The following is a 12,158-nucleotide window of genomic DNA, read 5'->3' on the forward strand; positions in this document are numbered from 1 at the left end:
TAAATAAATAAAATTAAAAAAAATATTATAATTAATTAAAATTTTCATTTCATTTCGTAAATAAATATTTATAAAAAAACATCAATAATATTTTTAATTATTGATTTAACACGTCTACGTACAAAATAATCAATACAAAAAATCTACAACTTTCATTAAAAAAATACATATATCACTATAAATCTATAATGTAAAAAAAATATTTTTTTTATTTTCGTTACAGGATCACGGGCCAATCGAAACTTGCCTCGGGCTAGCCTGCCTAAGCCTGTGACCCGCACGGGTTGGCCTATTTAGGTCCGCCTTTAAATGAGTTGAAATCAACCCACTTAAATTGTATGGTAGGGTATGCCGACCTACAGGCTCAACTCAAATTGACGACTCTAGTTACGATCGAGTATTATCACGAGTAAACCTTATTGGCAATATACATATTTCAAAATAAATCATTCAGTTTCACCTAACACTGAAACATATTCAAAAAATTATTGAAAAACTTGATACATGACTTCATCAAGCTAATTGAAAGATCAATCTTTGACTTCTCCAAATTTAACAAACACCCAAAAAATCTTGGTATTGTTTAAATTGAACTTGAAGAGAAGATCGAGTTCGATCAACTATAAACAAAAATAATAATTAAATTTGTTTTTTTTTAATATTGAGATAAATTTTTTTTATTTAAGTGACTATCACCTCAACATATATAATCAATAAAAAAAAAATTAAGTCCTCTCCAGAATTGAGCCCTGAGGTGTGTCCTCCTTCGCCTCGTTGAAGGTCTGGCCCTGTCTGCAGTTCATCACCTCCCTCCTCGATTTGGGGATCGAACTTCGCAACAAGTTATTGGTTTCTCCAGCTTCCATTTATTTCTAAATAATAATGGACCGAAATCCTATCTTCAAATCCATGATCCATCTACCCTTTTCGGCCCGGACTTGTTTATTTTCTTGGGCTTACAAAATTTTATTTTTGTGGCCAACAATTACTTAACCAAGAAGCATCCTCACTCCTGGTTGGGTCTTGCTCCAATTTTCGAAAAACCCTTCACATTCCACCGTCAATAATGGTCGCAATCGCTCACGCCATTCTGGAATGTGTTACCACGGTCCTCTGTATCTCCTTTTTACAATTTAGGTCGAATTCTTTAATGTCTTTGGTGATTTTTGTTTGTTTGGGTTAAATATTTACTATATTAATATTAGTACCCTACGGCCTACTCTGGTCTTTCCTTGGTCATATGTATGATCATGTGGCCCACATAAAAGTGGTACTTTAATTTCTACTCGCACTTCTCTTATGAAAACGTTTGTACCTTTTCCTTTTGCTCTCTTCCAAGGCACTCCCTGCAGTGCATGTGGGATCGCTTACTGGTTGCAGCGTTAAGTTTTACGCTCGTAAGGACCTTAAAGTTTGATCTTTTCTGGTGTTTTTTGCAATGTAAATGGAGTTTCAGGAATCTGATGGAAAGGGTTCTTGTTTTTTCTTTTCTTTCTTTGAGTTCTTATTGCGCTGATAACTTTATTACTGGAGTCTTTTCGTCTACATGATCATGCTAATACTTTCCCTCCTTTTCTTTTGATTTCTCGTTTCTTTGTTAATGTTTATGTTGTTTTACAATGCAATCGATTCATACGCAATGTGTACGAATGTATGTTTGGAAAAAAATTCCTTATTTCTCTTCCCAAAAACTAGAAATAAAAGAAGGGCTTATTTCAAGTTTTTTAACCATGGTTTACGTGCTTATTTGTTTTTTTTAGTCATGTAACTCGTCTATTTTGGGCTTTAGTAGTGTAAATTGTCATTACCTGGTGTTTTTCTAACAACTTCGGCCTAAAAGCTACAAACCTCATCGAATATCCTCCTAAGTAGCTCTTGTCGTGTATTTAAACTTATATTATGTACATTAAAATAAATTTAAACAAAAACAAATAGGAAAATTAAAGTAAAACGATATTCAATATTTCAAAATTGCAAAAAAACTCAAAGTTTTTATATGAGTAATATAAGAGAGTATGTGTACCAATTAAGCAATATTTGATAGATGTAAGGCGAAAAAAGTCCAAAACAAAAAAAAAATTAAATCAAACATTGACAAGTTAAAACTAAACTGAAAAAGTTGACTAATATCGCAAATTTCCTTTTTATGTTTACAAATGTGCGGAAATTTATTTCAAGATTAGTCTGTCATTTGTGTGATGCTTTACAATGTGACTGATTCCGAAGAGATAATTAGTGCATGAAGTAATAGGTTCGACAGACAGCAACTGTCTGGATGGTGAAGCAAGCACCTAAATTGGATTATGTCATTCTATTATTTCGCGATAATTTCACTATTTACTTGTAGATTATTTTCTCAGTTTATATGTTTTGATCCATTCATCTAAAAGTTGGACATATATGGTGAGATTCAGCTCTTATATGTTTTGAACGCCCTTGAGTATGTTGGGGAGGGGGGTGTTGTATTTTACATTCTACATATTATATCTCGGGTTCAAGATTAAACCATTCTCAGAACCTCATTAAGTGGTGAAAATAGAATGCCACTGGCATATTGACAGTGGATAACACTTCCTCTAGGATAGTGCAACAATGCATGGAACATTTTAACATTATCTATTTTGAATTTGGCTGTACTTTGGAAGTGTTTTGTTGAGATTAAGCATTTCGTTGTATCTCTAGAGTCTATGTTTACGGCATATGCTACTTTTTTTTTATGAAAAATTGAGGCTGAGGAGTGATCTAAAAAGTTCCTAAGTAACTAAAGTTAAAGAATATATTCACAAATCAAATTTGATATTTTTAAGATTATGATCTGTCCTTTATATGATTTTATTTTCATTTAATTTTAGGAATATTATATATATCTCGATATATATTTCACATGTATAGAGTGGTATAAATTAAGAAAGATTACACGAATTTCAGCTTGTAGGCATTGTCTCATGAATGTTGACCTGCATGGCTGAACCTTGCAAATCTTGTGTCGTGGAGCATTCTACTCTAGCTGTATATCCACTATCTAAAGATTCAACACACTTGTTTTCAAGCACTGAATATCAATTGTTTACTCTCCTCTTTGAAATGTGTACAGTTTTTTGTTGTTTTCTTATATCTGAGTATATCGTTTGATTCTCCCCCCTCCCCCCCCCCCCTTCTGCCCTCTTTCTCACAGGCATGACAAACTCTTTGATTTGAATTGCTAAATTGGTGAACAATAGCTCATTAATTGGTAATATTCTTGCAAACCGATTGAGGTTTTGGACACTCAATGGCACCAGACCTGGAAGAAAGGATTGCGAAGGCCTGTGGTGCGATGAAGAGCTTGGGTCTATCAGTAGAAACTGTAAAGCCAGTCCTCAAGAAACTATTGAAGTTGTACAACAAAAACTGGGAGCTTATTGAAGAAGACAATTACCGTACCCTGGCTGATGCTATCTTTGAATTCTCTGATGATAAGGTTTTTAATTCTCCACTTCTTCCAGACATCTGTTCTGCATTTCCATTCAAATTTCGATCTAAAAAACATCATTCTCTAGGTAACAAAACTAAGTGAATTACAACATTTAAGATGTAGAATATCCATTTTTTAATAAAATGATGGCACTTGTGTGTGTGTGTGTGTGTGTGTGTGTGTGTGTGAATCATATTAATCGTTTTTCTTGCTAGATAAAGGCAGAGCAAAAAGGTCTAATGATCAAAGACGAAGTCGAGCCTCCATATAAGAAACGGCATATAGGACTTCCAGAGGATCGAGTTTCATCTACCTTGAACCATGGCAAAAGTATTGTGGATTTAGAAGGTGAAATCCGAAAAATTTCTAGTTCTGGTGGGATAAACGCCTTTTCAAAATATCCTAGCAGTGACTACCATGATCCTGTATGTAATGAATCAATCAGGAACAAAAGCAAGAATCTTATTCAAGTAGATTCAGTCGGTGTCAAAAAAAATTCATATGCTGAGGGTTCATCTAGTGCTCATGATGCCAATCCAACATCTAGAAATCATGGTTTACATTCTAGGAAGCAAGACATAAAGCATGCTCATGAAACTAAAAATTCAATAGAGCCAGGGGAAAGACAGCCCATCGATTACCGTCCAAGATATTCTGGGATTGCTTCAAATGTTAGTCAAGGTATGACAGCATAATAGACTTTAATTTTATGTTTTTCTTGATTTTATAGGGCAAGCTATCAAAAAAGGGAAACATGGTATTGATAGCAAGGACTTCTGCAAGTCATTGTGCATCATATCTAAATGAATGGATTGTATCAGCGATAATGGCATTAATTCGAGTGAAATTTCAGTTGAGAATATTGAATAAGCTTTCTGGTCAAAGATTTGACATATCTATTCCATGAGCTATGGATACTACGGGAATTCATAATCTTTGTCCTTCTATTGTTTTTCGTATTTGGTAATATGCAATTGTTTTAATCTTTATAAGCATCTTATCACATTTTTGTATTAAGTAAATCATGCATTTGTGTCTTTCAGGTCAGATCGAGGTATCGCAACATTCTCACAAGGGAAAAATAACCAGATCAGGTACACCGAGCAGTCATCAGACTAATTTTCAAGCCACTCATGATATTGCTTCATCATCATGTGGACAAGTGCATCTATCCTTAAAATGTGATCAAGTCAGAGGACAATATAACTTTCACAGTCCAAATTCAGATAAATTTTTGAGATTTGTAGAGAGCAAATATACGAAATTATACAAAACTATTGAGCCTAAATTTTCCCTGGAGAAGTTATTGAATGAAATTTGTGAAAGTTACTTGGAAATAGGAGCTGATTCTGTTGATGGAGTTCACAAAAACAAATTACCTGGACATCACGAAACTGTAGAAACAGATCGTCCTGAAAGAAATATGGGGAAAAGGTTGAGTTGCTCTTCCAGTCATTCTTCGCAGCAGCAGCCCGTGGATTACGGTGGCAAGAAAAGGACGGTTCTAAAAGTCCTTGACATAACAAAAGGCACTGAAAAAACAAAAATATCTCTATATGATGATATTGGCAATGAGGATACAACAAGTTTTGTTTATATCCCTGAGAACATTATTTACCAATCTGCATATGTTCATGTGTCATTAGCTCGTGTTGCCAATGAGGACTGCTGTCCAAGCTGTACAGGGGACTGTCTTTTGTCCTCCATACCTTGCGCATGTGCTGGTGACACAGGAGGAGAATATGCTTATACTCCAGAAGGACTGCTAAATCAAAAGTTTTTAAGATCTTGTATTTCCATGAACCAAGAACCTCAAAATCACCACCTCTTTTACTGCCAGGATTGCCCCTTGGAGAGGGCCAAGAATGCTAATAGGCCCAAAAAATGCAAGGGCCACCTGCTGAGAAAGTTCATTAAAGAATGCTGGAGAAAATGTGGCTGCAGCATGGAATGTGGAAATAGAGTCGTTCAGCGAGGTGTAACACGGAAATTACAGGTTCGTATTTGAGAACATAAAGATTTTAGTTTTTGCTTCCCGTGTCTAGATTTTTCTCTTAGTGTTGCTAGTAATTGTTGTTGGGTAATTTATGCCAAAACGATGGCGATCATGATAATAATATAGTACCAAAATTGTCGAATAAAATAATCAACAAGAACACAAAGATTTACGTGGTTCACCAAATATAGACTACATCCACGGAGCAACTGCAAATCTTTATTGGAAAAAATATTACAAGTGTATACAACACTCAATCTCTCAATCCCAACCCAGAGTATAACCAAGAATATATTTTCTCTAACTCACAAGAAAACCCCACACAAAAAATCTTTTTGTTCTCCATTTTACAATGCCTTGTTGGGATGATATTACAATGCAGGTTACGCACTTATTTATAGGTGAAATAATCTCGTGTGAACAAAGAAAGCAATATTCTTTTTCTGCAGCCACTAACCAACCATCCAAATTTGACACGGTTTTGTCAAAATGCATTGTTTAATATTAAATACAGTGGCCCATTTTACCTAAAATTTCTCCCACTTGAAGACTTGATTTCAATCATGTCTTCACACCATCATTGCAGCAGCTCATATTTCTCCATTTATTCTTACAGTCCACAACTTCAGTTTGTCAATGGTTACTGTCTTCGTGAGCGTATCAGCTGAATTTTTACTTACAGGAATCTTTTCAAGCATCAAGATTCCATCTTCCAAAACTTATCTGATAAAATGGTATCAAACCTATATATGATTTGTCCTAGCATGATAAACAGGATTTTGTGCTAAATGAATAGCATTCTGACTGTCACAGTGTAATGTGCCACCCTCGAGCTTCTGATCCAGTTCTTCTAGAAAGGATCTCAACCATATCATCTCCTTGCTAGTTTCTGTTACCGCAACGTACTGAGCCTCAGTAGTAGAAAGCGCAATTATCTTTTGCAACTTAGATACCCAGCTTACTGACGTACCACCTAATGTGAACACATACCCAGTGGTACTTTTCCTACCATCTATGTCACCACCCAGGTCGACATTGACCACTTTTTTCACGTACTCTTCTTCAGATAGGTTCAAGATTTCATTCACCCGATCTCCAAAGATCCTCATTCCAATGATTTGTTTTGCAGTACCCAAATCGTTCATAGAAAATTCTTTTGATAACTCTTTCTTGATTTTACCAATCTCCTCCAGATAAGTTCCTGTTATCAACATATCATCTACATGTAGCAGTAGAATGATATAAGAACCATCAAACTTCTTCATATAACAACATTGATGAGCGTGACACCTCAGGAAACCATTATTACTCATGAATCCATCAAACTTATTGTACCACTATCTCGAAGCTTGTTTGAGACCATACAAGTTCTTCTGAAGTTTGCACACCATTTTCTCTTTTCCTCGTACTTCAAAGCTCTGTGGCTGCTTCATATAAATTTCTTCATCTAGGTCACCATGAAGAAACGCCGTCTTTATATCTAACTACTGCAGATGTAAATCTTTTTTTGCCACTAATCCGAGTACAGTCCTGGTAATGGTTAACTTAACCACTGGAGAGAAAATCTCAGTGTAATCAATGCCTTCTTTTTGTTGAAAATCTTTTACAACAAGTCATGCATTGTGCCGTTTGCTACCATCATGTTCTTCTTTTATCCGGTACACTCACTTGTTATGTAATACTTTTTTGTCTTGCGGAAGTTCTGTCAACTCCTACGTCTGAATGAATGACAATGAATCCATCTCATCTTCCATGGCTAACTCCCACTTGGTTGAATCATCATTTTGCATTGCCTCTTCATAGGTTTCTGGTTTACCTTTGTCTGTCAGCAAAATATAGTGAAGTGCAGGGGAGTATCTATTAGATGGTCTAATTGTTCTCACAGATCTTCTGAGTTCAATCATTGGAGTTTGTGGATCATCATCTTATGTAGTTGCTTCTTCATCTTCCTGGTTACTGCTTTTTGGTTCATTCACAGGAATATCTGTTAATGGCACTTCATCTTTATTATTGACTTGAGAACTTTCATCTTCAATTCCAATGTCTGACTTGTCCTTGTAAAGAACTTGCTCATTGAAGATTACATCTCTGGTCCGAATGATTTTCCGGTTTTGGTCATCCCAAAAACGATAACCAAACTCATTATCTCCATAACCAATAAAGAAACACTTCTTTGATTTTGGATCAAGTTTTGTTATACTTGCTGAATCAATATGAACATATGATACACAACCAAACACTTTCAAGAAAGAAAGGTTTACTTTTTTGCCTTGCCATGCCTCTTCAGGTATTCTGCAGTTAAGCGGTACCGGAGGTCCTCTGTTGATCAGATATGCTGCAATGTTAACATCAGCCCAGAATGATTTCGGTAATCCAGAATGTAATCTCATCCTCCTAGCACGTTCATTCAGAGTTATGTTCAACCTTTCAGCTATATCATTCTGTTGAGGTACACCAGGAATAGTTTTCTCCATCTTGATCACATTTTGTGCACAATATTTCTCGAACTCATCACTTTCATATTCACCACCATTATCAGACCTTAAACACTTCACCTTCAAGTTGGTCTCATTTTGATCAATTGTTTTCCACCTTTTAAAGGTCTCATAAACATCATATTTATTTTTCAGAAAATAAACCCAAATTTTTCGGCTTGAATCGTCGATAAATGTGACATAATATGCTGAGCCTCCAAGGGATTTCTCAGGAGATGGTCCCCATACATCAGTATGAACCAGCTCCAACTTTGTTGCTTTCGGTTCTCTGCCGCTTTTTGAAACGCTTATTTTTTTCTGCTTTCCAAAGATAAAGCTTTCACATAGCTTGTGTTCAATGATCTTTAATTCCGGTAGCTTTCCTTTCGATATGAGCATATTCATTCCCTTCTCACTCATGCCTTAGACTTGAATTAGCTCCAGCATCCACGGCTGCTAATGTATCTCTGCAACTGAAAGTCATATAAAATGTTTTAGTTTTCTTTACTCGAGCAACAATCATGGCTCTTTTGTTCAATTTCGAGGAACCATCACCGAAGGTCACATTATGGCCTTCGTCATCGAGCTGTCCTATTGAGATCAGATTGCGTGTCAGTTTTGGTACATGTCTGACTTTGTTGATTTTCCAGACAGATCCATTTGACATCTTCATCCGAACATCACCCATACCAACTATTTCCAAAAGTTTTCCATCAGCCAGGAAAACTTTTCCATAATCGCCAGCGATGTAAATATCGAATACATAACGATTACCAGTGGTATGAAACGAAGCTCCTGAGTCCATAACCCAAGAATCAACTGGGCTTTCCATGGATAGTAATAGAGCATCATATACCTCTTCAGTAATTGCATTTGCATTATTCTTTGTTGATTTGCGGTACTTTTTCAAGTGACCAATTTCACAACTACTCCAACACTTCAAATTCTTTTCAAAGTTGCTTTCGTCTTTTCGATTTCTTGACTTGGACCTACTACGCCATCAGTTAGAACTCTTTTCGCCACTCCTATCTCTCTTCTGTTCTCGAGATTTGGAGCAGATCTCGATGATGTTCCTTCACCAGAATCCATCTTGCGAACTTTTTCGGCAAGAATTTGATCTCTGACATCATTGAATTATAGCTTTCTTTTGCCAACAGAATTGCTAACTACTGCCCGCATCAGTTCCCGATTATTTGGTAAAGACGCCAAAAGGATAAGTGCGCGAATCTCATCATTAAAATTTATTTCAACCGATGTTAGTTGAGAAACAATCGTGTTGAATTCATTGATGTGTTTAGCCACCGAAGCACCTTCTCACATTTGCAAGTTGAATAACTTTTTTCATTAGATGTCTTTGTTGTTTGTTGATGGCTTCTTGTACATGTCCGATAAAATGGACATCATCTCTTCTGTGGTTTGTGTCTCCGCCACGTTATGTGCCACATTCTTCGTTATGGTCAATCGTATTACACCTAACATTTGTCGGTCGAGGAGCTCCCAGTCATCATCCTCCATCTTTTCCGGGTTTTTTCCGGATAGAGGTTGATGCAACTTCTTGCTATACAGACAATATCTTATCTGTAACCGCCATAATGAAAAATTTGTTCTGTCGAACTTGTTGATTTCCGGTCCCGATCTATCATTTCCGGCCATCGCTTCTCTAGCCTCAGCAAAAAATCTAAAAAATCTTTTCTGATGTGGAAGATCAAACAAAGATGCAACCACGTAGCATACTCCGAATTCTAAGAAATTTTACAACAAGGTTCTGATACCAGTTGTTGGGTAATTTACGCCGAAACGATGGCTACCATGATGATAATATAGTACCAAAATTGTGGAATAAAATAATCAACAAGAACACAAAAGATTTACGTTGTTCACCAAATATAGACTATAACCACAGAGCAACTGCAAATCTTTATTGGAAGAAATATTACAAATGTATACAACACTCAATCTCTCAATCACAACCCATAGTATAACCAAGAATATATTTTCTCTAACTCACAAAAAAACCTACAAAAAAAATCTTTTTATTTTCTATTTTACAATGCCTTGTTGGGATGATATTACAATGAAGGTTACAGACTTATTTATTGGTGAATAATCTCGTGTGAACAAAGGAAGCAATATTTCTTTTCTGTAGCCACCAACCAACCATCCAAATTTGACACGGTTTTGTCAAAATGCATTGTTTAGCATTAAATACAGTGGCCCACTTTACCTAACAATTGTCTTGATGGAAACAATACTAATGCTAATGCTACCTTTACAGGTCTTCTTGACAAGCAAAGGTAAAGGCTGGGGTGTTCGGGCACTTGAAGAATTACCAGAAGGTGCCTTTGTTTGTGAGTATGTGGGAGAGATATTGACGAACATGGAATTATATGAACGGAATAAACAAAGCAGTGGCAAAGATAAACATGTGTATCCAGTACTGCTCGATGCAGACTGGGCTACAGAAGGAGTTTTAAAAGATGAAGACGCCCTTTGCTTGGATGCTACACACTATGGAAATGTTGCTAGGTTCATAAATCACCGGTAAGCTTATTTAAATATTTTTGGCCACCAAACCTTTCCATCATAGCTAGTCAGTTGAGCTATTGAATTTTTCATCCTGATCCTCTGTTACTTTTCTAATTGTTTTTGTTATTATGCTAATATGGATGCACAACATGGTACGCGATATTGATTAGTATGCGAGGCAGTTGGAAAATTTTATGTGGTGTAAAATGTATACTGATGTAAGGGAAATGCAGCGGGAGTTTATTCGAATTGGGAATTTGTATGATTGTTGCAACTTATATCCACAATCATTTTTGCATTTTCTCAATGACAGGTGTTTTAATTCAAACTTACTTGAGATTCCTGTTCAGGTGGAGACTCCAGACCGACATTATTATCATGTATGAATGTTCCACTCCATGTACCATTTCCTTGTTTTTGACAAACTAATTTCAATTCTCGTGAAACATTCTGCAAGTGTTTAATTCTTCCTTTGTTTTCTTATGCAGCTTGCATTCTTCACTAAGAGAAAAGTTGATGCACTGGAAGAGCTTACATGGGTGAGTAATTTAATCCTTTTCTTAAAAAAATAATTCTTCATTTAAAGCTTCCCGACTCCCATGAAAATGCAGTGATAGACTTAGACTTACTCAGAATTGAACTTCATGAAGCAAGAGAAAAGGTTTTATTATAAATTTTATGTACTTCAAATTCATTTGCTATCATAAATAACAAGTTTATAGTTGTCCACGAGAAACTGCATTGATTGCATGTTCCTTCACATGGATGGATCAAGAGCAATTCAGGAATTTTGTTGCAGAACAACTGAATGTACTTGACAGAGAGGAAAACTTATATGATTTCATTAGGTGGGGCAATCGACAGTCTACCTGTATCAATAGGCTTCAGTCCAAAAATACATTACATCAATCCTACTCATGCATCGACCCCTCGATTGGATTCTTGAATCCACGATTAATGCTGACCATGTGTATTAACTGGTTCACTGACTTTATGTCACCGTATCAGAGTTTTCCTTTCGCTTTTCAAGATTGCTTCATTCCCCTCCTATGTATGAATATTGTCATATATAATCTGCAGGATTATGGAATCGACTTTGATGATCATAACCATCCTATCAAGGCATTTAAATGCCTATGTGGAAGTGAATACTGCAGAGACAGCAAAAGATAACTTTTGAGTTGGAAGTAGGTGAAAATATTTTAGCAAACATTTTACTGATTTTTTTTTTCGTCCCGAAGGCATATATAAAGTAGACAATTCAATATTTATTCAAGATCTTTGGATTCAACCAATGAATTTGCATGAGTTGGGAATTTGTCTGTCAACCCAGTTTTGAAATTTTCTGATAGGTTTGATTTTTACATCTCTGGTGGTCAAGTCTCCCAAATATGGTTGCGAATGGGCATGTCTTTGACTTACTCCTATTCGAGTAGGACTCAATTTATTTATTACTTTCAGTAGTAATATTTACATTTATGTATTTCAACAATGATTAATTATTAATTCAAGATATAACATTCAAAAATATAATTTTGTGGGTCATGGGCTCTTTTCGGGTGAAGTTATTTTCACATAAATTATGCATAATATAAGTTCTATAAATTATAATGTTTGGACATGTTGGGGTACAATAGTTGTCTTTACTAGGTGAGTGATTGAATCCTAACACTTGCGTTTGGGTTATTGTATTGTTTAAAATATTGGA

The 12,158-nt window shown here is 35.7% G+C and overlaps 1 protein-coding gene across 4 annotated transcripts; it reads left to right on the forward strand.

The window, feature by feature from the left end:
• Nucleotides 1-731: 731 nt before the first annotated feature.
• Nucleotides 732-11,719, forward strand: LOC140960510 (probable inactive histone-lysine N-methyltransferase SUVR2). Of its 4 annotated transcripts, none has more exons than XM_073418806.1 (8): nucleotides 732-1,397; nucleotides 3,176-3,460; nucleotides 3,670-4,135; nucleotides 4,498-5,450; nucleotides 10,200-10,465; nucleotides 10,764-10,830; nucleotides 10,939-10,989; nucleotides 11,531-11,719. In XM_073418806.1, exons 2-8 carry the CDS (start codon nucleotides 3,272-3,274, stop codon nucleotides 11,621-11,623), a joined length of 2,085 nt encoding a protein of 694 aa, XP_073274907.1. In that variant the 5' UTR covers nucleotides 732-1,397; nucleotides 3,176-3,271; the 3' UTR covers nucleotides 11,624-11,719. The 4 variants fall into 4 exon arrangements, with proteins under 4 accessions (XP_073274907.1, XP_073274908.1, XP_073274909.1 ...); XM_073418807.1 differs by having other exon boundaries at nucleotides 732-1,137; XM_073418808.1 differs by having other exon boundaries at nucleotides 732-1,115.
• The last annotated feature ends 439 nt before the right edge of the window (nucleotides 11,720-12,158 follow it).

This window comes from Primulina huaijiensis, chromosome 15, assembly GCF_012295235.1.
Source record: "Primulina huaijiensis isolate GDHJ02 chromosome 15, ASM1229523v2, whole genome shotgun sequence".
NCBI lineage: Eukaryota > Viridiplantae > Streptophyta > Magnoliopsida > Lamiales > Gesneriaceae > Primulina > Primulina huaijiensis.